Source organism: Manis pentadactyla, chromosome 11, assembly GCF_030020395.1.
Source record: "Manis pentadactyla isolate mManPen7 chromosome 11, mManPen7.hap1, whole genome shotgun sequence".
In the NCBI taxonomy this organism is placed as follows: domain Eukaryota; kingdom Metazoa; phylum Chordata; class Mammalia; order Pholidota; family Manidae; genus Manis; species Manis pentadactyla.
The window spans coordinates 116,065,104-116,091,938 of record NC_080029.1 but is presented as its reverse complement, the minus strand read 5'-3'; the positions used below and the strand labels follow the sequence as shown (position 1 = coordinate 116,091,938).

The window sequence follows — 26,835 nt, the reverse complement described above, 5'->3', positions numbered from 1 at the left end:
CAAATGAATTTCTCTTAAGTCTTCTATTCCCTTACTCAGCACTTGGTTTTGAGGCTTCCCATGTACTTGCTGCTAAGAAGACATCCCTGAGCCTCACCACACACACTGAATTCCAAAGGGATGATACTCTTTCATACTTTCTCTAATAGATTAGGGTGGGAGGTGAGTGTATGATTGATAGTATTTGAAGGACAACACTATAGAAAGGTGAGCAAAGGATATGAACAGGCAATCCCCAAAAGAAGAATTACAAGTGGTCAATAAACATGGGGAAATATTCTCAACCTCCCTAATGGTTAGGGAAATGAAAATGAAAAAACAAAGACACTAGTTTTCTGTCTATGCAATCGACCCACTCTTTAAAAGATTGGTAACATCCTTTATTAGATGTTTTAGGGGCAATTCTTTGGTAGGAATATGAATTGTAACATTTAGGGAAAACAGACGGTTTCTGCAAAAGTTTTGTAGGTGGATGACAATATGACCTAGCAGTCCCATATTTGGAGTCCTGTCTTGCAGAAATAAAAACATAAGCATTAAGAATCTGTGTGTGAGGATGTTCATTGCAGGATTATTAAAGTAAATAACCTAGAAGCAGCATGAATGTTCATCAGTAGGAGAAATAAAGAAGGGTATAGCCATACTAAGGATTTTTTTGCAAGGGATGTTGCCTTGCCTGAGGGTTTCAGCCCCAGGCAAGTTCACTATGGATTCAGTGAGACTGAGAAATAACAATGGGATATTCTTGGGTAAAAGGGTTTATACCGAGCTTTATTCTCATGGTGTGGTCCGAGCACTAGAATCACTGTCTATATCCAGCAGTTTGCAGGTTTGTAATCTGCCTCTGCTCAGAGCCCTGGACGCAACTCTTTGTGTAGTGACTCACTCAGTCACAGCTTATTGCCTACATGTGTGGAAGCAGTACCCTGGCAGGAGGCCAATTACATCATCAAGTAGTTTAGGGTCAGGTGAGGATCCTGGCCATGGGCAGTTCTGTGTTCTCCACAGATGTTCACAATACAGTAAATGTAAATAAATCCAGTTGCACAGTATCATATGTAGTGTGATCCTATTCTGATTTTAAAAAAGAAGAAGCTCTATGTGTATGACCTTGGAGAAAAATGGGGAAAGACACACAAAACTCAATATCGTTTAAAATTGGCTGTGGGAAAGGGGTGGTGATTAACTTGCTCCCTATACACCTCGATTGGTTTACTTGCTCAAGCATGTAAGCTTTTCTATAGAAAACTTTTTCTATAGTAAGCTTTTCTTATAAGAAAACACTTTAAAATGTTATTTGGTAGAAACAGATATGGAATCATTTTGGAAACAAAAGCTGAGCCATATCATGCCTGCTTTCTCTGATGCCTTCTGCAGCAATCTCCATCGTTAGAAACTTCCAGATAATTATCTTCACAAATCCTGAGGTTTGCCAATTTTGAGTAAATTCCTTCCATGTAAAGGATGGCTTCAGGAAAAGCTGTTTACCTCTGTGCCCCTGGAGAGTAGTGAAAATAAGAGATCATGAAAACACAAGCAAGCACTCCCCTTTCCCTTGATCCCATTCTGGGGGAAGACCAATGGCAGTCCTAGCAGGGGAGGTGTTTGGGCAAAGTGCGGTCTTCCTTTGCCAAAGGATATCTTCCAATATCAGCAGCCTGTTCTCAGACTTGGTTTTCCTATCTGAAGCCCAGAGAAGTGCTGCTTAATGGCTGGGCTGGCAACTGAACCCAGGTCTCCTTCCACACTACCCCCAGCTTAGCTGATTGCCTCATCTGTTATCACTTTCAATCCTGCTTCTTACTGTGAGTTTGAAACTTGATAGAATGTATGAGTTCTTGGCAGTTACCACTAAAACTAAACTTTCAAAAACAGTGGAATCTCCATCCACTTTTTTAAAAGTACATACTAAGTGACCTTGTAAATCCTGCTGGGAGACTCAGAATCTTCACCTGTTGGAAGCTGGGGCTCTGCTGTACAATTTGAGACCCATGGTTGGATTTGAGTGCATCAGAATCACACAGAGGGCTTGTTAAAACCCAGGTCATTGGGCCAGAATTGAAGATTCTGCAAGTCTTGGGTAGGGACTGACAATCTGCATTTTTACCAAGTTGCCAAGTATGCTGATCATGCTGGTCATGGACCACACTTTAAGAACCACTGGTTTAGAGGAGATAGCTTGCTCAGATTTGCAGTTCTTGTGTGCTTGGCCAGCCAGTTCTCTACCCTATCACAAATGAAAATTAGAAGGCCAATCAAGGCAAGTTAACTCAATTTTATCAATTTCACCAAGCTGGGAAAAATAAATATTTGGGTTATACTATATAACTGTTGTCTGTATCTGGTGTATGTGTTAGGAGATTTAGTGATATTTTATCGATAGATGTTTGTTTGACCAACAGTGAAAGTCAGTTAGTGGGTATTGTTTTGAATATCTGGAAGGGATTCTCTCGGAAAAGCCAAGAAGACTGTTAGAGGTTCTCTGGTCCCTGTTTTTGTTTCTGTTTTTGCTGCTTCATCATGCATACGTACATATTCAGGATTTGATGTCATTGTCTTGCCAATGGGTTTCAGCCCCGGGCAAGTTTGCTATGGATTCAATGTGACCAAAGAAATTGACAGCAAAACGTTCTTGGGGTGAAAGGGTTATGATATATATGTTCTTTTAACAATAGATAGTCTATAGTAGCACGATTTTGAAGCACTGCAACTCACACTTCTCCTAATTCTTGGTTGAGTTCCGACAATATAGAACCAGTCAAATTTGTTGTTTTACTGTATGCACAGGCCAGCTTACATATCTGCTGCATTCCAATGGCAAGTACAGGAACCGATGGGATGAATGCAGCTACAACTGCAACAGCACCAGGATCTTTGTTGAAATTTTTTGATGATCATCTTCTGGAATGACTCTTCCAGAGGAAGTTGATGTCGGAAGTACTTCTTCATATCATATCTTAATTCGTTTTCTGGGTAGCCAAATTAGGCTTTGATCCTCTGTATAAACACAAACAAACCCTTTGCCCACACTTTGATATGACCTTTATACCATTGTGAAGAACCTACTGGAGACCACCACAAAGGAACTGCTTTTTCTTAAGAGAAAGAAATATTATCAGAAAAATGTACTTCCATAGCTGATCATCTGACACCCTTTAAAAGATCAAAATTAAGGATATGTAAAGCATGCATTAATTGTTGATTTGCAGTTAATTTTATCCTATCAGGGAGTAATCCCCCCCTTTTTTTGTTATCATTAATCTACAATTACACGAAGAACATTATGTTTACTAGGCTCTCCCCTACACCAAGTCCCCCCCACAAACCCCATTACAGTCACTGTCCATCAGCATAGCAAGATGTTGTAGAATCACTACTTGTCTTCTCTGTGTTGCAAAGCCCTCCCCTTTCCCCCACCCAGCACATTATACATGCTAATCGTAATACCCCCTTTCTTCTTCCCCACCCTTATCTCTCCCTACCCTCCCATTCTCCCCAGTCTCTTTCCCTTTGGTAACTGTTAGTCCATTCTTGGGTTCTGTGAGTCTGCTGCTGTTTTGTTCCTTCAGTTTTTTCTTTGTTCTTATACTCCACATATGAGTGAAATCATTTGGTACTTGTCTTTCTCCACCTGGCTTATTTCACTGAGCATAATACCCTCTAGCTCCATCCATGTGGTTGCAAATTGTAGGATTTGTTTTCTTCTTATGGCTGAATAATATTCCATTGTGTATATGTACCACATCTTCTTTATCCATTCATCTACTGATGGACACTTAGGTTGCTTCCATTTCTTGGCTATTGTAAATAGTGCTGTGATAAACATAGGGGTTCATCTGTCTTTTTCAAACTGGAGTGCTGCATTCTTAGGGTAAATTCCTAGAAGTGGAATTCCTGGGTCAAACAGTATTTCTGTTTTGAACTTCCTGAGGAACCTCCATACTGCTTTCCACAATGGTTGAACTAATTTACATTCCCACCAGCAGTGTAGGAGGGTTCCCCTTTCTCCACAATCTCACCAACATTTTTTGTTTATCTTTTGGATGGTGGCCATCCTTACTGGTGTGAGGTGATATCTCATTGTGGTTTTAATTTGCATTTCTCTGATGGCTAGTGATGTGGAGCATCTTTTCATGTGTCTGTTGGCCATCTGAATTTCTTCTTTGGACAACTGTCTGTTCAGCTCCTCTGCCCATTTTTTAATTGGATTATTTGCTTTTTGTTTGTTGAGGTGGGTGAGCTCTTTATGTATTTTGGATGTCAACCCTTTATCAGATCTGTCATTTATGAATATATTCTCCCATACTGCAAGATGCCTTTTTGTTCTATTGATGGTGTCCTTTGCTATACAGAAGGTTTTCAGCTTGACATAGTCCCACTTGTTCATTTTTGCTTTTGTTTCCCTTGCCCAGGGAGATATGTTCATGAAGAAGTTGCTCATGTTTATGTCCAAGAGATTTTTGCCTATGTTTTTTTCTAAGAGTTTTATAGTTTCATGACTTACATTCAGATCTTTGATTCATTTCAAATTTACTTTTGTGTATAGGGTTAGACAGTGATCCAGTTTCATTCTCTTACATGTAGCTGTCCAGTTTTGCTAACACCAGCTGTTGAAGAGGCTATCATTTCCCCATTGTATGTCCATGGCTCTTTTATCGTATATTAATTGACCATATATGTCTGGGTTAATATCTGGACTCTCTATTGTGTTCCACTGGTCTATGGGTCTGTTCTTGTGCCAGTACCAAATTGTCTTGATTACTGTGGCTTTGTAGTAGAGCTTCAAGTTGGGAAGCGAGATCCCCCCTGCTTTATTCTTCCTTCTCAGGATTGCTTGGGCTATTCGGGGTCCTTTGTGGTTCCATATGAATTTTAAAACTATTTGTTCCAGTTCATTGAAGAATGCTGTTGGTATTTTGATAGGGATTGCATTGAATCCATAGATTGCTTTAGGCAGGATGGCCATTTTGACTATATTACTTCTTCCTAGCCAAGAGCATGGAATGAGTTTCCATTTGTTAGTGCCTTCTTTAATTTCTCTTAAGAGTGTCTTGTAGTTTTCAAGGTATAGGTCTTTCACTTCCTTGGTTAGGTTTATTCCTAGGTATTTTATTCTTTTTGATGCAATTGTGAATGGAATTGTTTTCCTGATTTCTCTTTCTGCTAGTTCATCATTAGTGTATAAGAAAGCAACAGATTCCTGTGTGTTAATTTTGTATCCTGCAACTTTGCTGAATTCAGATATTTGATCTAGTAGTTTTGGAGTGGATTCTTTCAGGTTTTTTATGTACAATATCATGTCATCTGCAAATAGTGACAGTTTGACTTCTTCTTTACCAATCTGGATGCCTTGTATTTCTTTGTTTTGTCTGATTGCCATGGCTAGGACCTCCAATACTATGTTGAATAGCAGTGGGGAGAGTGGGCATCCCTGTCTCATTCCCGATCTTAGAGGAAAACCTTTCAGCTTCTCGCTGTTAAGTGTATGGTGGCTGTGGGTTTGTCATATATGGCCTTTATTATGTTGAGGTACTTGCCCTCTCTACCCATTTTGCTGAGTTTTTATCATGAATGGATGTTGAATTTTGTCGAATGCTTTTTCAGCATCTATGGAGATGATTATGTGGTTTTTGTCCTTTTTGTTGATGTGGTGGATGATGTTGATGGATTTTCGAATGTTGTACCATCCTTGCATCCCTGAGGTGAATCCCACTTGATCATGGTGTATGATCCTCTTGATGTATTTTTGAATTCGGTTTGCTAATATTTTGTTGACTGTTTTTGCATCTATGTTCATCAGGGATATTGGTCTGTAATTTTCTTTTTTGGTGGGGTCTTTGCCTGGTTTTGGTATTAGGGTGATGCTGGCTTCATAGAATGAGTTTCGGAGTATTCCCTCCTCTTCCATTTTTTGGAAAACTTTAAGGAGAATGGGTATTATGTCTTCTGTATATGTCTGATAAAATTCAGTTTTTACACACTTTTAAAAGCAAATCTGGGTTGCACTGCATTGTATTGTGTTATAATCTGATTTTTCCATTGACATGATATGCACTTGACACCTTTAAATTCTACTAAAACATGTTTAGGTTGCACAGTATTTCAGTAAATGGACTGAACCAATCTTCTAATACAGAATATTTCTCTTTTATATAAGAGATGTTCATCACAGCACCATTTAAAAGTCCTCAACTCTCCCTCTGATCATTAACTTAGGATAGCTTTTGAAAAGAGACTTACTGGGTATGGAGAATAACCATTTGAAATATACTGCCAAACAGTTCTCCTGAAATGTGGGAGGAACCACATTCAAACAGTCACCCATATAAAATGCTGCTTAATGGTCAAGACATCACAGTCTGAAAAGCTGCTTTGAGTTTGGCGTTTAGAAACCTCCCTATTAAAGAAAGGCCAATTTTGAGTATTTGTTCTGAGCTTTAGTTCTTGCTTTGAAGCCTGTTTTCTCTTGTCTTATAAACAGCAACATGCTGCAACCCTCACCTCTAAGTAGAAGGCTCCCAAGTCTGTCCTCTCCCTTCAGATGTTGCTGGCTTATTTCCAAGTGGATGTGTCTTTCCTGGTGGATGTCTCTGTTACCTCAACAAATATAAGGCCAAATAAGACCCCTTCCCCAAAGCTACCTCCGACTCCTGACTTACCTTTTTAAAAATTTATTCCATAAATGGTTTCTTAAAAACTCAAGTGTTTAAGGGTCTCACTCTTCCACACCAAGCAACATATCCAAAGAATTCCTTGTAAATGCAGGACGGTGTCCCTGAAAGGCATCTGGCCCATCCTCACCTACTGAGTGTTGTTTCTCGGCACCTGTGTACATCCTGGCTTCTGGGTGAGAGAGCTGACCCTCATCAGCTCTCGCTCGGAGAACTGCAGGGCCTCCTAATCGATGTCCCTTCCCTGGCCACCCTACACTGCTTTCATCACTTCTCAAACTTCTCACAGGTTCTTCACTGCCAAATGGGAAAAAAAAACCCTCATTCCAAGGCCTTCAAATCCAACTGCAACCTTCTTCCCAACTTTATCTTCTGATTCCTCACACAAACCCTGTTAGCCCAATGTAGACCTGCTGACTCCTTGCGCAGGACAGGATTATAAACTTATTTCCATTTGGTGCCTTGACTCCTGTTGTGCTTTGTTCCCTAAAAAGATGCTCCTTCCAATCAGCATCTCCCCATTCTTAAAAATCCTACTTATTCCATGAAGTTCCCCCTGACTCCTCCATTCCTGAGCCTTCTTCCCTCCCTAACACATACTTTCTGAAGGAGGGCACATCCTTCTGCCCTAGTCAGCCGTGGCGCAGGGCCATCTACCATCAATCCCAGGATCACTAACGTAATTTCCAGGACTGTCCACCCCTTCTGTTGCTCTAGGCAAGACGTCTCCTTATCAGCCTTTGCACAATCAGATTTGTATATAAATGTTCATCTCCTGCAAAGCAGGGACATCACCCGATCTGCTAATAACATGGTGAGCAGGAAAGAAAGCTATAACGCAGACGTGGCCTTTAGTGGGGCTGGGGTGTGGCCTGCTGGAGCCCAGGATGGAGCTGATGAAAACTGACCCCGGTGCAGGCACCAGCCACAGCCAAGACAGGACTTGTGGGTTCTGATGAAAAGGAGAAGAAATAAACTCAATTAAAGTCTCCCACGAAAGAAGACAGGGGAAAAAAACAGAACGTAAGTAGGTATAGCTCAAACCCCTCACATCATGGAAGGAAACATCGGGTCGGGGGACAGACTATGGGAAATACAAACCCGGCCCTGCAGGCCCCGAGCTGAGTGCTTCCTGGGCGCTGCTTTGCTTAGTCATCACAGCCCCAGTGCAGCAGACGCAGCAGGCTGCTCCTTGCAGAGGAGCAGCTGAGGCTGGGAGCGGCTGGGCAATCTACCCGAGTGCCACGGCGAGATAGGAAATAGACCAGGATTGAAACCCAGGCTATCTGCTTGCATATCATTCTTGGGCTTTGCGCTTTGTTCCCCCTTCTCACTGGGACGCTGTCGCTCCAGGCAGCCTCTTAGGTTCTGAAACTCATCTGTATTCCCGTGACTCCCAAATCTGTCTGCCCAGCTACCACGTCGACTAAGCTTCAGAACCATGGGTCCAACAGCCTTCTTGACCCACCTCGGGGTCAGGCTTAATGTGGCTGAGGATGAACTCTCATTTACTCTAAAACTGCTCCAACGCCCTTCCCAGGGGGCGCCCCCACCAACCACCCAGCGCAGAGCCTGGCCGCCGCCTGAACTCTCCTCACCCCCTGACACCTGAGTCACAGCAGCGGTACCTCCCACACAACTCGACGTCTTCATCTCCCTCCTTCCCACTGTCACCATTAGCAGCCTGGACTCTCACTAGAACAACTGCATGCCCTGTGCTCCACCTCCAAGTCTCCAGCCCTGCCTCCTCTCGTCTACCCCTCCACGGCAGGCGTCTAAAATCCGAGTATGATGGTGCCCTCCTCTGCCCAATGCCCTTGAACTGCGTCCCCTGCTAGAGGACGGTTTACCCGGCCCTGCCCGCACCGTGTTGCTCACAGCAAAGACTGAGGATGTTACCGCCATCCCATCCCCACCACGCACGCGACCCCTGCAAATACCAGCGCCAACACGGCCACCCGCGCTGCGCGCGCAGGACTCCGCCCCACGGCCCGCGAGGACGCCGCCTCCTCGCCGCCGCCCGGGGACGCCCTCGGTCCCTCTCCGGGTCCCCGCCTCCTCCTCCGGCCCCGCCCCCCGGGTCCCCGCCTCCCTCCCCCGCGCTCGGTGCGCGATCGCCGCAGCCCGGCCAGCAGAGCCCGTCTTTAACTCGGGAAAGCAGGGCCGAAGGGTCGACGGCAGGCGGGGCAGCCATGGAGGCAGCGGCGCGGAGGCGGCAGCACCCGGGAGCGGCTGGCGGCCGGGGCGCGCAGCCGGGCGCCTCCTTCCCGCAGGCCAGGTGGGCGCGCGCCGGCCGGGGGGAGCGGAGTCGCGGCCCCGCCACGTGACGGGGGCCGGCGGCGGGGCCGGGCGAGCGGAGCCGGGGTGAGCCCGCGGCGGCCTCGCGATCGGTCTCCGGCGGAGCCCCGCCTCCGCGCTCCCTTCTCTTCCTGGGAGGCGGGTGAGGCTCAGCGTCCCCCGCGGCCTCGCTCGGCCGGGGAGACCTGCCAGGGGCCCAGAAGCTCGGGAGCGGGCGGCGGGCCGGAGGACATCTCTGCCCCCTCGGGCCCCCTACGCACCTGTAAGCCACGGGCGCCACCTACAAGTTCTCGGGGTCCCTCCAACCACGAAAAGGACTTGGGAATCTGTGTTAGTCCAGAGGCTCACTCCTTGCCCGGAGGCACCCAAGAATGTGGGAATGTAGAGGGGAGAGAGCGAAGTGTGGAAGCTCCTCCCCCGAGGAGTGAGGAAGGGCTTTCTTCATGTGGTTGCGGTTCCCTGGTGTCGCCGAGGGGAGGAAGTTTTCGGTGCATGTACTAGAGCCCAGACAGGACAAAGGGAGAGGCACGGAACCACCTTTCAGTCTTTCTCTCCATTCCTCCTTCATCCCGTGTTACAGACCAGAAACATTCGTCCCGTAAGCAGAGAGCCATGGAAAGGTTTTGTGCACTGGTTGCTCGGAGTCAAGTTTAGAAGTTAGTGGCATGATTTGGAATGGCGGAGACGTCCGAGACACTTGCAGAGGGTAGCGCTTTCTCGTGCTACCGAGGGACGTCTCTGTTCTGGATCCCTTTCAAGTTGGGGGTCTTTAACTGCCTTGAACTGTGGGAGCCCAATTAAGGCAGTCTGTGGATATCAACATTGTCACTTTATCTCGTGTGGAGCTTCCATATGCAGCATCTTAGTATCTTTCTATTTTGTATGCGTGGAAACTGAGGCCCAGAGAGGTTACATCATTTGCTGGCAAGAACCAGGGCCTAAACCCCAGGCTCCTGACTTCTGGTTTGTGCTCTTGCTACTCGTGCATGAGTTACCAGCAAGGGTGCTCCCTAGTGATGGCATGAGGGGCTGGCACTCTTCCAGGGTGTCTCTCCCCACCTTTTTGGGTACCTGTAGGCACGTTCTTGTTCTCAGTGTCACTGTTGCTCAAGACAATAGGCAGAACCATCTTGTCCAGTTCCTGGGATGCTTGGATTTCTCTGCTGCATCCATGCTTTGCTTACCTTATGAAATGATAAGGTGCTCACCACCTTTTAAGGTAACTCCTGCTAGCTTTCTTCTGCTCTATTGACAGTTTCTTGTACTGTTATCAAAGTAATACATGTCCATCATCAAATAAAATAGCACAGAAGGCCTTAGGGTAAAAAGCGATGATTCTCTGTTCCATCTCTTCCTAGCATCGGACATAACTGCATTAATTTCTTTTAGCTGTTCCTACCAGAGTTAAATTCATATTTCTAAATAATAAAAAACAGTATGTAACACTTTATGTGGGCTAGGCTCCACTCTAAGTTTTTGCAGGTATTGATTCAACCACAACTCTAATTACCTTTCTTTGTTCCTCTTACTGTTTGCCTTCATTTTCTCATTTTTTGGTTCAAACTTTCCATCATGTTGGATAATTTATCATTCTTCATATAAAACCACAATCAGTCCCTCTACAGTCCCCATTCATGGTCCATGCTTGGCTCCTCTGTGGCTGAGACTCATCCCTTTTCTGCCAGGCAGTCCTCCATATGCTGGCTGCTTTGAATATTTGAACGTAATGGTATGTGCTTCCCAACTGCCATGGTATCAGTTTCCCCATATGGTACACTTGTAAAAACTGTGGAGGATAGAAAAGGCTATCCTTGTATCAGGTGACCTGCCATTGTGTTTTCACTGTTGTTCTCAGCAGCAGTTTCTGAGACCAAGAGCTGGCACAGGCTGGGGGCTCAGTGAGTAAAGTTGGTGGAGTCAGAAACTTGGGACAGGCTTGAGGTTGTTCATTCCTAAGACAGACTGTGGGAAGAGGATGCCTTCACCCTCCCTGAACTGCCTCTGGTGGTCAGAGTCCCCACCAAAGAAAACCAGTCAGATGTTAACCAATCTTAATTCCCAAGCTGGGTATCTGCCCTGTACTACTTACCCTTTTCTTCCTGCCCTGCTAAGCCAGGCTGGACTGATGACAGGGATCCCCACTGACTGAAGTGCCTCCTGAAGTTGGGGGGGAAAGAGTTACTGAGCCCCTACTATGTGCTGGATATTCACAACTTCCCTACCTGAGTCCTTCCCTGGGCTTTCACAATGCCTTTATTCCCTGTACCAAGTATCCTACTCTTTGCGCAGTTTGGAGGTTTCCAGAACAAAACACTGAAGGCTGTTATCCTTTTCCCCCAGCCAGTTTCTTCAGGAATGGAGGTGGCCACCATGTGCTATTTTAAACCTTGCCCTAGTGGGCACTAAGGGGAAGGGGCAGAGTGGGGTCTCTGTACCAGTTGCTTATCTCACACTCATCTCAGTCGGTTTCTGAATATCTGCCTAGTCTGAGAGCCCAGCCAGCCACTCCCTTCTCTTCCTCTCCACCAGTAAGCCAGGCGTCTCAACTCCACACAGTGCTGTCTCACTTCCATCTCCAGGCCTTAGATCCTGCTCTCCTGCTGCTTTTCTGCCTAGTTAAGTCACCCATCCCTACTTCCAGGCTCCTTGCCTTCATGCAGGCTTTGTATACTGCTCCAGGCCACACCGATCCCTCTTTATCTTGATCTCCTAATATGCCACATAGCTCGTTATAAGAATCAGAATAGCAAGCTGTTTAGAGCACAGGTCTTAATGTAGATAGGTTTGAATTCTTTTATTCAAGTTATGAGTGACAGAAAGCCAGCAGGAACTGCAGCACCCTTAGCAAGAGGGAATGTATCGGCTTGCATGGCCAAACCATTGCCTTGGGGATGCCTAGAGGTGGGAATGTGAATGCTCATTTCTCCTCTTCCTCTGATGTTCTTCTCAGGGCTGCTTCATTCTCACCTGACTGTCCCTTGAGGCCAGAACCTTGGCCACAGGCAGCCTGGGCTTGCATCCTCAGCACCCGAGCACCAGAAAGGAAGGCATTCTTTCTACCTATACTACTTATAAAGGTCCCCATGGGCCAGCCTGGGTTCCTGGCCTACCCTGTGCCTAAGGAAACATCATCTCTTACCAGACGAATGGGGGAGTAGGAAATGGGCTGACAAGAGGAATAGTTGCTGCACTCCTTCCTATAGGGGTGACCTTGGCCAAGCACTTAAAACACATGTACGTCTCAGTGTCCTTATCTCTAAAACAGGAGGCAACAGCCTCCTGGTGTTGTCATAAGGATTGGATGAGATGGTGCAGGTGAAGCTCCTAATACAGCATACAGTTGGCCCTCAGTAAGTGGTAGGGGCACTGAGCAGAAGGGACAGAAATGCTTAGTTGACCTAAGAAAGGCCCGCTCCACCTGTCTAGTCTGCCACCAGAGGGTGACAAGATCTCCCGAGAGCTTGCCTCCCTGTCTCTGGGTCGCTCCACTAGCCCAGTGTGGACCATTCTTGGAATTGGCTGAAAATGGTCCCAGAAAGTTATAGAAGCAAGACTGTTGACAGGAAAACCTTCATGATGTCTCCAAGCTAGTGTTGGCCACTGAAAAGAATGAATAACTGGTCACTGAGATTGTTTTAAATAAGTCAGTGTTCACTGAGCATAAACCAGGTACTGAGCCAAGAACTCTGGAGACTACAGACCCAAGTCACACCGCTACTGTTCTTGGCACAATGGGTGATAAAACTCACACACCTCAGTCACCTCAGGAAGTAGGCTGCTCATCACTGCAGGTGGCAAGTAGTGACAGTGACACTGGAAAGAGGATTTGGGCTCTGATGGGGAGGTGGGTAAGGGGAAAGAACCTAAAACCCACCCCTCTTCTTGAGTGTTTAGATAAGAGAGCAGAATTCAGCCCTGTGATGTCATGGCTGGACTGGGTGTTAGGGATGAAGCACTAACAGTGGGGCTTTGGGAAAAGCTTCAGGAAGCCTTCCTGGAGGAGGTGGCACATGCCCTGGCCCTTGAACTTCAGCTCACCTGTGAAGAGCAGATGGCTAACTGCTTTGCAGGAGGGACAGGCATCCAAAGATGTGTTATCAGATGGTGCTCCACTTCCTGCCATGTCTCACATCAGCTTGTCTGGCCGGTTTCCTTCTTCTGTTTCACAGGGAATTGTGAGAAGAGGGACACTGGCAGCCCCATTCTTACCTCCTCCTGGCTTATGAGCCCAGAGAGGGAGGTCCAGTTCATCCTGCTCTTTAGTCTATAAAGTGAATCTCCCTAGAGGGCTCTGATTGGTCCAGCTTGGGTCACATGCTGGAACAATCAGTGTGGCCACAATGATGGGATAGGGGTTAAAAATATAAACTCTGAAGCCAGGTCACTTAACTTCAAGTTCTTAGCTCTTTAACTTTGGGCCAGTTCTTAATATTTGGACCGCAGTTTTTTCACTTTTAAATGAGGGTAATATTCCAACCTCAGATGGTTTCTGTGAGGATTAAAAGAGTTCATTGAGAACAGATGGACCTAACAGACATCTACAGAACTCTACACCCCAAATCAGCAGAATACACCTTCTCAAGTACACATGGAACATTTTCAAGAATAGATCATATACTAGGCCACAAAAAGCCTTGCTAAATTCAAAAGATTGAAATTGTACAAACCAGCTTCTCAGATCACAAAGGTATGAAATTAGAAATAAATTACGCAAAGAAAATGAAAAATCCCACAAACACACGGAGGCTTCACAGCATGCTCCTAAATAACCAATGGATCAATGACCAAATAAAAACAGAGATTGAGCAATATATGGAGACAAATGACAACAATAATTCAACACCACAAAAATCTGTGGGACGCAGCAAAGGCAGTGCTAAGAGGAAAGTATGTTGCAATACAGGCCTACCTCAGGAAAGAAGAACAATCCCATATGAGCAGTCTAAACATATAATTAATGAAACTAGAAAAAGAAGAACAAATGAGGCCCAAAGTCAGTAGGAGGAGGGACATAATAAAGATTAGAGCATAAATAAATAAAAATCAAGAAGTATAAAACAATAGAAAGAATCAATGAAAATAAGAGCTGGTTCTTCAAGAAAATAAACAAAATAGACAAACTTCTAGCCAGACTTATCAAGAAAAAAAGAGAGTCTACTCACATCAACAGAATCAGAAATGAGAAAGGAAAAATCACTACAGACACCACAGAAATACAAAGAATTATTAGAGAATACTATGAAAAATAATATGCTAACAAACTGGATAACCTAGAAGAAATGGACAACTTTCTAGAAAAACACAACCTTCGAAGGCTTTATTATTAGAGAATTATGAGAGAATACTATGAAAAATTATATGCTAACAAACTGGATAACCTAGAAGAAATGGACAACTTTCTAGAAAAACACAACCTTCCAACACTGACCCAGAAAGAAACAGAAAATCTGAACAGACCAATTACCAGCAATGAAATTGAACTGGTAATCAAAAACCTACCTAAGAACAAAACTCCTGGACCAGATGGCTTCACCGCTGAATTTTATCAAACATTTATTGAAGACCTAATACCCATCATCCTTAAAGTTTTCCAAAGATTAGAAGAGGGAATACTTCCAAACTCATTCTATGAGGCCAGCGTCACTCTGATACCAAAACCTGGCAGAGATACCACAAAAAAAGAAAATTACAGACCAATATCCCTGATGAACATAGATGCAACAATACCCAACAAAATATTAGCAAAACAAATTCAAAACTACATCAAAAAGATCATCCAACAAGATCAAGTAGGATTTATTCCAGGGATGCAAGGATGGTACAACATTCGAAAATCTATCATCATCATCCACCACGTCAACAAAAAGAAGGACAAAATCCACATGATCGTCTCCATAGATGCTAAAAAAGTATTTGACAAAATTTAACATCCATTCATGATAAAAACTCTCAACAAAATGGGTACAGAGGGCAAGTACCCCAATATAAACCCAACCATATATGGTCAATTAATATATGATAAAGGAGCCATGGACATACAATGAGGAAATGACAGCCTCTTTAACAGCTGGTGTTGGCAAAACTGGACAGCTACATGCAAGAGAATGAAACTGGATTATTGTTTAACCCCATACACAAAAGTAAACTTGAAATGGATTAAAGACCTGAAAGTAAGTCATGAAACATAAAACTCTTAGAAGACAACAAAGGCATAAATCTCCTGAATTTAAGCATGAGCAACTTCTTCCTGAACACATCTCAAGCAAGGGAAACAAACCAAAAATGAACTCTTGGGACTACATCAAACTAAAAAGTTTCTGTACAGCAAAGGACACCATCAACATAACAAACAGGCATCCTACAGTATGGGAGAACATATTTGTAAATGACATATCCAACAGAGGGTTAACATCCAAAATACATAAAGAACTTACACACCTCAACACCCAAAAAGCAAACAACCCAATTAAAAAATGGGCAGAGGATATGAAGAGACAGTTCTCCAAAGAAGATATTCAGATGGCCAATAGGCACATGAGAAGATGCTCCACATTGCTAATCATCAGGGAAATGCAAATTAAAACCTCAAGGAGATATCACCTCATACCAGTTAGGATGGCCAGCGTTGAAAAGACTAAGAACAACAAATGTTGGTGAGGATGCGGAGAAAGGGGAACCCTCCTACACTGCTGGTGGGAATGTAAGCTAGTTGAACTATTGTGGAAAGCAGTATGGAGGTTCCTCAAAAAACTAAAAATAGAAATACCATTTGACCCAGGAGTCCCACCCCTTGGAATTCACCCAAAGAATACAAGTTCTCAGATTCAAAAAGACACGTGCACCCCTATGTTTATCGCAGCACTTTTTACAATAGCCAAGATATGGAAGCAACCTAAGTGTCCATCAGTAAATGAAAGGATAAAGAAGATGTGGTACATATACACAATGGAATACTATTCAGCCATAAGAAGAAAACAAATCCTACCATTTGCAACAACATGGATGGAGCTGGAGGATATTATGCTCAGTGAAATAAACCAGGCAGAGAAAGACAAGTGCCAAATTATTTCCCTCATTTATGGAGTATAACAACGAAGCAAAACTGAAGGAACAAAACAGCAGCAGACTGAGAGACTCCAAGAAGGAACTAGTGGTTACTAAAGGGGAGGGGTGTGGGAGGGCGGGTGGGGAGGGAGGGAGAAGGGGATTGAGGGGTATTATGTTTAGTACACATGGTGTGGGGGATCACTGGGAAAACTGTGTAGCACAGAGAGGGCAAATAGTGAATCTGTGGCATCTTGCTGCACTGATGGACAGTGACTGCAATGGGGAGTGGGGGGGGACTCGATAATAAGGGTGAATGTAATAACCATTGTTTTTTCATGTGAAACCTTCATAAGAGGTTATATCCACAATACCTTAATAAAAAATTTTAAAAAATAAAAGTTCATTGAGGTAATACATGTGAACAGCTATAATAGTGCCTAGAATATAGCAAGTGTTCAATAAAGTTTAGCTATTATCATCCATCACTATGTTTCACATATTTTAGTTGCTGCATTTGCAGCCTTTGATTTCCTATCATTCTATAGGTGAGAAAGCTCAGGAGTTAGTATTCCTGTTTGGCAGCTCCCTCCTGAATCACAGAAGCTAAGCTAATGTCAGGGCAGCTGGAGTCCATCCCAGGACACCCCCACCTCCATTAGGTCCTGCAAAATAGAACTTAATCATGTGCATTTCCTCCTGTCCCCAAATCCCATTAACTTCTCTGTGGCTCATCGCAGGGGGAGATTCCCACGGGAAGAGAGGAGACGCGCTGACCCTGTCTGCTTCCTTCCCAGGCACAGCTCCATCAGTGCTGATGAGGCTGCCAGCACAGCTCCCTTTCACCTTGACCTGTGGTTCTACTTCACTGTGCAGAACTGGGTTCTGGACTTTGGCCGCCCCATTGCCATGGTGAGTGTGAAGCTGTGGACAGAGCCCCAGCCAGCAGTGAGGAGGCTGTGACTTGAATTAGCTGAGTGTCCTTAGATACTGAAGTCACTTCCACTACCAGAAAAATATGAGAATAGACCTGGGTGCTTTCCTGTCCTTTAGCTCTATGGACAGGACCTCAGCCAGCAGGGCACCCGCCAGCAAACAGGAGGTCTGAGGGCCTGAATAGTCATATTGTGCCCTGACTCACAGGTTGCTGGTGGCCCTGAACAGGCATCCTGTGCCCTCCCACCCATTTCCCATATCCCAGTTTGACCAAATCACCAAGCCAGACAGAGAGGAATACAGGAAAGAAAGCAGAACGTCCCACCAGCCTTCCCCACAGCCTTGGTACAGTATTATTGCTCTGAAGGTGATGAATATAGGCTGATTTTGCAAACTGTATCCTCAGTTCATTCTTAGTGTCATCCACCAAAACTGTCCCTTGTGAAGAAAATCTGCCCCAAAGCCCTAATCAGCAAGAAGACAACAGCCCGTATACCCAAAGATGTTCATTACAGTGTTGCTTGCAGTAGCCGAAACTTCAGAGTGACTTCAGTGTCCAGCAGTAGGGACTGGGTAAATGAGCTTTCTGTATCCGGTAAGAGGATGTTACCTGGCCACCAAACAGGAATTACAGATACTATAGAGCAACCTGAAATGTTTAAGGAGGAAAAAGGTGCTGAAGAGGCATGCATACTGACTGACTGCAAACCAGTGATGATCTCAGCAATCTGGTGCACACGGGATTCACGACTTGAGAGGGATTAGGGAAAGCTGTCCTGGCAGCAGTGTCCAGGGAGGCTTACGGTAGGTGCTGGTTCTCCTTTCTCCAGACTTGCTGGAGAAGCATAAGCTCTATATGTTGTTTTTTAACTGGGGGAGAATGAAAAGGGACTGTGCTAGGAGTCAGGGCGTGTAGTCAGGTTCGTGGGTGATACTGGACAAGTCGCTGTCCTCTGGGCTTCCGTTCTTTCACCCGTAAGAAGACTGGCTGGACTGGCTGCTCCGAGCCCCCTTCCAGCATGAAGGTCTCACATAGTGGGAGCCAAAGGAGCTGCGCATCAAACTCGTGCGATGGGCGTGAGGAGACGAGACCAGGAGCAGGCCCATGGCTCTCTTCACTCACTGGGCCTTAGCCGCAGGTGGCCTACTGGGGATCTCCCATTGGGCATCTCACCTCCCCCATCCTGCCCAGAGTTGCCACTGTATGCATTTGGGGGAGTATACATTTGGAAAGCTCATGTATACACTGGAGCTATTCAGATGTAAGCATGATAGTCCCAAATTTGCAGTAACTAAAAAAAAAGTTTACAAAAGTATTATGTAATAGTTTGTAGCAAGTCAGTTAATACCCAGGTGTGTGAAGTGTTAGATTCTACCTTTCCAGTCCCACCCCTGACAGTTGGGGACACATCCTTCCAGTCCTTTCTCTGCTTATACAAACATATCTATGTTCTTTTTCTTTTCTAAACAAAATAAGATTCTACTTTATACCTTATTCTACAACGTGCTTGTCTTACTATAGAATATATCATGGCTTTATCTCCATGTCAAGGAGTCCTTTCTGTTAATGGCTACTTAACCGCCTATAGTAGAGATGTACTATAATGTATTCAACCAGTCCTGTTTGGTTGATGAGTTAGCCTATCTCTGGTATTTTGCTCTCACAAAGAGTATTTTAACCAGTGTATATATCTTGATACAGATAAAAATGTAGAGGTATACACACACCGAGTAAGAGACAAAGAGAGGGACAGAGATTCCTGTATCCTGGGAGTTTTGTTGTAGCCGGTTAGTTTTATCTACCATTTCTGAATTAAAAGAGTTAAGTATTTAAATTTCGAGTGACATTTGTGGTCATTACATGTGCTCTCAAACAACAGATAGTGGAAGTACAGTTTGGCAGGGTGGGGAGTTTTAAAATGTTTAGACCTCACATAGGGGTTTTCACACTGACTGACGAGGCCGGGGTCATGGGGTAGACCAATAGGAGGAGAGGGCGTTCCAGGCAGAGAAACCGCCCCTGGCCTGCCTCCTCTCTCAGGGAAGGGAGGAAAGAACTGAAGCTACTTTGTAGAACTCACTTATTTTCTTCTTCGTCTCCTAATGTAGACTTTTGACCAGGTTCGGAGGCGGCCCAGGTGCTCAGTGGATAGAGCATTTCCCATGCCTGGGCCTAGTGGGGAGGAGATCTTACCATCGTCATAAGGCCTGGAGTGCCAGATCCCTAAGGGTCCAGGGAGACCACCGGGACCACAGCTCTTGTGCTGCAGATGGGGAAACCACGGTCCAGAGAGGGGAAGGACTTGTTCAGGGTCACTTAGAAAGTCAGTGTCACAGCTGAATCCCAGTGTAGCCTCCAGCATCCAGGCTAGTACCCAGGGACATTCAGTGGGTACCCATTAGGAGAGGGGCGCAGAGTCAGGCTCTGGATTTGCATCTACCTCTGTGCCTGGAGACAAATCCGTTTATCTTCTCTGAGACTCAGTTTGTCTGGATACACCTGCCCTGGGGCAGCTGAGAGGATCCACAGAAATCACAGAGAATTAAGTGTGCAGAGGAGGTGGGGGCTGACTCTCCGAGGGTCTCACGGGGCTGTGCCCAGTTGAACACCAATCCTCCCTTTGTTCCGCAGCTGGTATTCCCTCTCGAATGGTTCCCACTCAACAAGCCCAGCATGGGAGACTACTTCCACATGGCCTACAACCTCATCACGCCCTTTCTCCTTCTCAAGGTACAAGTCCCTGGCTCCCTGCCCTTCCTTCCTGACTTAGGCCTGGGGGCACATCAAGGGCCTGGGGCCCCAAGGGAGCAGGGCTGCTTCTGGTTGGGAGGGATGAAGGCGTCCCCAAGGAGAGGCATTTTATTTGGGTCTCCACCTGGTGTGCCAGGGGGTGAAGTAGGTGAGGAGCGTTCAGGGAAAGGGACTGGAAGAAAAGCCATGTTGGGAAACCATAATATATTTGGAGGGTCTGAGGCACAAGGAGTGATTGGGTTACTGAGGGAAAGGTGCCAGTTGGGAAGGCAGGTGGGGCCGGTTAGCAGGAATGGCAGCAATGGAGGGGGAACTCTATCTTACGGTCTGCAGATCCCTGCCTTTGAGACGCCACTGGAGCCCTAAGCTCGCTAGGACTGCCAGCTTTGCACTTTGCCAAGTAAGGGCTCTAATAACAACTGTGACCATCTACTATCCCCATCATTTTGTCTTTAGAAAACTATTTCAAATCTCTAAAAGTAGGGAGGGTATAATCTCAGAATTCAGAGGAGTCTCTGGTTAAATGGTTTAATTTCAGAAGCAGCCACCCCATCGCTGACATTTTCTTTGTGTTTGCCATGAACCAGTGGCTCGGAAATCAGACGGTCCCTTCGGCAGGTCAGCCCAGCCATGCAGGGGCACCTTGGGGATGGTGGGACGGCTGGGCCTGGAACCTGGACGCCGGCTCTGGAGGCCTGGCTGTCACCTCCAGCATGTGGCTCACGTGTGACCTTGGGCAATGAGCCGGCCCCTCTAGTCTGTTTCCTCTCAGTGAAAAGGGGTGCTGTTCCCCGGCCCCTGCTAGGTTCACAGGCATATGTGCGCTTCTGAAGACTGGTTGGCCCGCTAAGGGGACTCACCGATTCCTGAGTGCCTTTCTAGCTGGTGGCGGCTATCCCACTCCAGACGTGAGGGGCGGGGTGTCAGTACGGTAGGTCACGCCGCCGGCCTCCCTCTGCCCGCAGCTCGTGGAGCGGTGCCCCCGCGCCCCGCCCCGCCCCTTGATCTACGTCAGCGTCACCACCCTCGTCATGGGTGCCAGCATCCACCTGGTGGGCGACTCCGTGAACCACCGCCTGCTCCTCAGCGGCTACCAGCACCACCTGTCCGTCCGTGAGAATCCCATCATCAGGAACCTCAGGCCGGAGACCCTGGTGAGGCTGCCTCCCCCACCGCGGGGAAGCCTGAGGGCAGCCTGTCCTCTGGGCCAAGGGCATTGCTGCAGCCCGTCTCTATGCCTGACCTTCTGCTAAAGGCATTGTCCCCACCCCACCTCCAAGCTGGGATGCCCCTGTATGATTTCAGCATGTGGCCCATTGACTGGCTGCCACGTGGGCCCCGCAGGGAGAGGGCAAGACCCTGCAAGTAGGGAAAGAGGGCAGCTGGGGAGGCCTGGGCGTTGTGGGGGAGGGCGGGGGCCAGAGGGCTGCAGGTGCCCCAAGCACGCTCCCTGAAGCACGTCGCCCTCTAACCCTGCCGTGCCCTGCCGCCTTCAGATCGACTCCTTCGAGCTGCTGTACTACTACGATGAGTACCTGGGCCACTCCATGTGGTGAGTGATGGGGCCGCCCCCTGCCGGGAGAGCAACGACGGCCAGTCTGCCTACCCGAGGGCCCTGGCCGCCCGCCAGTTCCGCCGCCGGCCCCAGGGCCCGTGGGCAGGGCTTCCGGGCCTCGGGGCTCCAGGTGTGGAGCAGAGCCCCCGGCCCGGCTGCAAGGGCGTCTCTTCCCCTGCGGGGACGCTGTGGGCGGTGCCCGGACCCTGGCTTCTCGCCGGCGGCCCCCAGCCCCGCAGTGCCCGCGGCGGCCACTAGAGGGCAGCGAGCGGCTGTCCCTCCCTCGCCAGCCTGGAGCAGATCACCCCTCCCGCCGCGGGGACGTGCGGGGAGGACGAAGGCGGGTCGGCCGGGCCGGCGGGAGGGCAGAGGGCAGCCGTGTGCGTCCCCCTCCTCAGAACTCCAGGAGAGCGCCCCTTTCTCCCCGCGGCCGCGGGGCGCCTCACGAGTGCAGGCCGGGCCCCAGGACGTTCGGCGCCCAAGCGGAGAGCCAGGCCTCTGTTGCAGCCCCGCACCGCCCAGGAGCACAGGGCCCGGGGGAGGGGGTTGGTGCTGGGTGGACGGCTAGTAGGTGACAGCTAGCCCGGGACCGGGGTGCACCCACTCCTCCCACACACGCCCCACACTGGTGTTTACAGGGTCTGTTTAGAACATGGAAAGTTGGTCCTTCTGGCCCGGGGGGCTCCCCGGACAAGCCTCTTGCCAACTGTACCCGCCCTTTGCCAAGAGTCCCTTCCCATGGAGGGCAGGGAGGAAGGAGAAGGGGGGGAACAGAGGCGGGGAAGGCTAGGAGGGGGGCGGGAGTGTGGGGCGCCGGTGCGGGGTAGGCAGGAGGGTGGGGGTGGGCACGTGGGACAGCAGCCTGGGTGTGGAGGGCGCAGGGGGGGTGGAGGAGGCCGTGGGCGGAGTGCAGGGGAGCGGGCCCCGCAGAGCTCGTGGACGACCTGGGCAGGAGTTCTTTTTCTGAATTTTTTTTTTTTTTTAAACCTGGGCCTCGGGCCTCTCCTTTGGTGCTTCTGGGTGGCCCTGTTCCAGGCCAGTGAGGAGCCGGGGCTGCTGGTATATAGGGTGCAGGGGTGAAGCAGAGGCACCACACACACCTGCGTGGAGTAAGTGAGATGGCAGGGCAGTGTGGAAGGGTAACCCCCACCCACTGTGGGCCTCTGATTTGCATGTGCCCGGGGAGCAGGTCTCCTCTTCCTGCTTCCCTCCCGTCCCTCCCTGGACCCCCAGCTCAAAGATGCTGGCAGGGGTGATGCCCTCCCCAAACCAGGTGCCAGTGCCAGGAACCGGTGCGAGGACAGGTGGGGGAGGGGCCTGTGGGGGCCGGTGACGGGCAGCTGGGCAGGCCTCTGAGGCCCGGGCCTCCCTGTCGCAGGTATGTCCCCTTCTTCCTCATCCTCTTCATGTACTTCAGCGGCTGTTTCACTCCCACGAAAGCTGAGAGCTCGATGCCAGGGGCAGCCCTGCTCCTGGTGGTGCCCAGTAGCCTGTACTACTGGTGAGTAGGCAGCAGACCTGGGGGGCGGGGGAGGGCTCCAGACCAGAGACCTACAGTGTGACACCAGGGGCCCCTGCTCCCCCCTCTGGTGGGGACCGTGACAGGGCCTTACGGTGGCCTCTCTGCTCCAGGCAGCCAGGCCTGAGTGTGGCCTCTCCGTCCTCAGCCCCCCAGAACCCTGCCTCCCAGAACCCCAGGGCCACCTCTACGGGCCCCACTCCAACACCAAGCCCCATAGAGCCCCGTGGGCCTCAGCTGTCTCCTCTGTGAAATGAGGGTAATACATGCCTGTCTTCCTCCCAGGAGACGGTAAGAATCCAGGGGGGGGAGGGGCTTCGCAGACTCCGAAGCACCATGGAGAGGACAGGATAGGTAGGGGGAGAAATTCCGGAGCCTCAGGAGCGGCTTGCCTGGTTTCTTCATTCCTTCTTGGTCTCTCTTCCCGTCTCAGAGGCCAGGCCTCAGTCAGCCTCTAACTCCTCTGTTACTTCCACCCTAGAAACAGGCTCCCGTGGGGATTGTGGGTAACCTAGGAAGGACTCGGCCCTTCTCTGATGGGAAGCCTTCCTCAAAAGGAAAAGGGCAACCTTTCCTGGAACCAGCTTCAGCCACTGTCAGGTTCTGTCCCTTGACCAGCTGATCGGGTCCACCAGACAAATTTGCACGCTCCCTGAGGACAGAAATAAAAGGAATAGGTGGCACCTCCAGCAAGAAGGAAAGAGGTTAGACATGGGAAAGAACTTCCTACCCTACTCTTGCCCACAGAATGTTCGTGCAGTGATGGCCACAGTCATAGCAGCAACCATTTGCTGAATAATATGCTTTTCCAAGTAAGAGATGTACACAGCTCTCATCAGTAACCTTGAGAACACTATTTACATACCCCCTTTATAAGCAAGAAAACAGAGATTCCAAGATGTCCTGTAAATAACCCTGAGGTCACACAGCCACTAGGTTTCAGAGCTATAGTTCCTTGAGTGGAATGGATAAAAATTGTGGTTCTCAAGGGGCAGGGGAGTAGACCAGACCACCTCTCCAAAGCCCTTCAACAAGTGTTACAGGGTTCCTGGCCATGTGCTAAGTACTGCCTTAGGAGCGACCAGGAACCTCTGAGATCTGAGACTATGTCCCAGCCTTCAAGGAGACGGTAATGACAACCCCCATAAATTGTAACTGCATTCTCAAACTCAAATGCCTTAAGGAACCAAGCTGGTAAAAGAAATGCATCAAGCAGGCATTGAGGCAATAGAGAACGGTAGGGACTATGGCAAACAGATCTAAAGCAGCAGCTGCTTTCTCCTCCAATCAGTTGTCCTGTAACACAAGCCTAATGTAACCAGAGAAACCAGAGATTTACTTAGGTAATCTGTTACTTAAATACTGGTAACAAACTCAACACATAAAAAAAAATAGTAACTATACAAGCCAAATCAATATGCTGCCTATGGGCTGTGGCTCATAGTGGTGTGGTTCCCTGAGCCTCTCATCAGGGGATCCGTCCTGACTGACTGGGAAGGCAGCCTGGTGCTTGGGTACCAGGAGGGATGCTGTGCAGCATGGAGCTGTCATGGCACCCACCTCACTCCCCTACCCTGGCCTCTTCAGGTACCTGGTCACTGAGGGCCAGATCTTCATCCTCTTCATCTTCACCTTCTTCGCCATGCTAGCCCTCGTCCTGCACCAGAAGCGCAAGCGCCTCTTCCTGGACAGCAACGGCCTCTTCCTCTTCTATTCCTTTGCCCTCACCCTCCTGCTGGTGGCACTCTGGGTCACCTGGCTGTGGAACGACCCTGTACTTAGGAGGAAGTACCCGGGTGTCATCTACGTCCCTGAGCCCTGGGCCTTCTACACCCTCCACGTCAGCAGTCAGCAGCAGCACTGAGTCCTTAGCACCAGCCGCTGGTGCTCCGCCTAACGGGCGATGGGCCATAGAGGGCATCTGAGCACGGAGAAGTGTGTGTGCAACCAGCACCTGCGGGCATGTGTGTGTGTGCATGTGCGCATACGCACAGAACACATCATCCTAAGACTTGATTGTTTCGGTCAAGTTTCTATTTGATTTGGATCCTTCCAGGATGGGATTTCGTGTAGCAGAATTTCCAGGCCAGATCTGGGCCCTGCCTTGGTGTGCACCTCACTGGACTCTGGGCCCTTTCGCTGTCACTGCTCAGGGCTGGTCTCTTCTTCCCAGGGTGTCTTTGGGTAGCCCTGCAGGAGAGGCCTGGGTAGGGCAGAAACGGGAGAGGACCTGGCTTGTCACCCACCCTCTGGCTCACCCCTCAGACCCACTCTGGCCCTGGAGGTCAGATTACAAAGGTTAATAACTTCACAGATATCGTTGAGCAAAACACCTCCCTCTCTGGGCCTCCTTTGCACTAGATGGGCACAGTAGTCCCAGAGAGCGTCAGTGGGCCATTTGCAGTTTCCTCTTGGGCAGCCCTGGATAGACAAGCAGCTCTGTCCTGTCTCTGCCCTCTCCTACCCTGGGAGAGGGATGTGCACCCCAGACCCCCACTCAGACCTCAGGCCGCACAGGGTGTTGGGCCACCCTGACCCTGGGGTGCCAGGGGCCAGCCCACTCCCCTAACCACCAGCCTCATCTTGGGGTCCCTCCAACCATCTTCCTCTGCCAGAGCTTCCCCTCCCCCCCCAGGAGAATGGTGGAACCCCCTTTGTGTCAACCTGACCAAAGGTCTTTGAGCTAAAGGAGAGTTCTCCAATGCTTAGCCTTCTCCCCTGAGCCCTGTGATATGGGCGGGGGTTGTCTTGATGCTCTCTCCCTTGGCCTCATCTCAGCCTGAACCACATGCCTTCTGCCAGTGGCCTTGTTCCCAGAAAAGGGAGGCCTCACCCCCAGCAGGACCTGCCCCCCACCCGGTCCCAGACCTTGGGGCCAGGTCTCCTCCCACAGCTGCAGGCACCACAGCCTCCTTCCAGCACTAGCCCACCCGTTCTCGAGGGCCCCAGGGGGCCCGCTTTGCCTTCCCCAGGCCCTGCCTCTTCTGTGTTCTCAGGGAGCCCCATACCTCAGATTCTCCTTCCATGTTGGGGTTCCTCTGCAGCCCCCATAGGGGTCCCCCAGGGACTGGTCAGTCCCTGTCTGCTGGCAACTTGAGTGGTGAGAGGTATGAGTAAAGGCCAGTGCAGAGCCAGGGCTGGCTGGTGGCTGCTGCTCTGGGTATGTGTTTGGGCAGCAGGAGGGCATTCCCTGGAATGAGGGAGTGACTGGTCTCCCTGGCAGGCCCCAGAGGCCCACTGAGCCCACATCTGGTGCTGCCACTGCCCACCAGCCCTCCGTGCTGTGTAGGATCCTGGGGGTGGAGCGCCCGGGCAGGCTGTGCCACCAGCCCCGAGGCCGAAGCAGGGAGAGGGAGGGTGGCCTTGTGGGGAAGCTGGGGAGTGGCACTTAGCCTTGGGAAGGTCACCTGATGCCTCAGCGTCTCAGCCTCAGCACCCAGCCATCAGGGACCTCCTGGGGCTCCTGTATCTCACCACACAGGAAGGGCCACATGGTATGAGGTGCACTGAGTCGGCTCGGCCCCTACCTGCCCAGTAGCCTCCCTGAGGACCCTGCTCCTTCAAGCCTGTCCTGAAGCTTATACAATTTGGAGGGACCCTTGATAAGAAAACAGGAAAAAAAAAAGTGAATAAAACATTCAGTATGAAAGTGAGTGTTTAGAATGGAAAAGAAATCGCAGCAAATTAGAGCTGTGGAGATTCCATGTCCCTTGACTGATATCCCTTTGGACAGTTTACTGGGAACATATCCCTAGAAATACTTAATTGCAGCCTGGCTTCACTCCACCTGGAAAACTAGGCCAATGGTTCTCAAAGCGTGGCCCTGACTGGCAGCATCAGGATGACAGAGGAAAATGCCCCCTTCCACTTGCTAAATCAGAAACTGGTGGTGGGGCTGTTCAGGTGAACGTATCTCAGCTCCCGAGTGATTGTGGAGGGGGTTTCTGTTTTTTCATATCAAGTCCAAGCGTAGCACGCAATGACGTGTGCAGCTTGATGGATTTTTGTATCGTGAACGCTCCTGTAGCCACCATGTGTTTTCCGCCATGTGGGAGACACC

The 26,835-nt window shown here is 48.9% G+C and overlaps 1 protein-coding gene across 2 annotated transcripts; it reads left to right on the top strand.

Annotated features, from left to right (window-relative positions):
* Positions 1–8,759: 8,759 nt before the first annotated feature.
* Positions 8,760–26,357, top strand: CLN6 (CLN6 transmembrane ER protein). Of its 2 annotated transcripts, XM_057488924.1 has the most exons (8): positions 8,760–8,949; positions 16,811–16,925; positions 19,582–19,680; positions 20,667–20,855; positions 21,198–21,253; positions 22,635–22,757; positions 22,889–23,066; positions 24,363–24,454. In XM_057488924.1, exons 1-7 carry the CDS (start codon positions 8,864–8,866, stop codon positions 23,025–23,027), a joined length of 807 nt encoding a protein of 268 aa, XP_057344907.1. In that variant the 5' UTR covers positions 8,760–8,863; the 3' UTR covers positions 23,028–23,066; positions 24,363–24,454. The 2 variants fall into 2 exon arrangements, with proteins under 2 accessions (XP_057344907.1, XP_036788259.2); XM_036932364.2 differs by lacking the exon at positions 22,889–23,066 and having other exon boundaries at positions 24,363–26,357.
* Positions 26,358–26,835: the final 478 nt, after the last annotated feature.

What these genes read in the sequence shown, in the direction of transcription:
- CLN6 (XM_036932364.2), top strand. Translation starts at nt 8,864, where the DNA reads ATGGAGGCAGCGGCGCGGAGGCGGCAGCACCCGGGAGCGGCTGGCGGC. An exon ending in TTGGCCGCCCCATTGCCATG is followed by an intron (nt 16,926 to 19,581) that starts GTGAGTGTGAAG and finishes TTTGTTCCGCAG; the next exon opens with CTGGTATTCCCTCTCGAATG. An exon ending in TACCTGGGCCACTCCATGTG is followed by an intron (nt 21,254 to 22,634) that starts GTGAGTGATGGG and finishes TCCCTGTCGCAG; the next exon opens with GTATGTCCCCTTCTTCCTCA.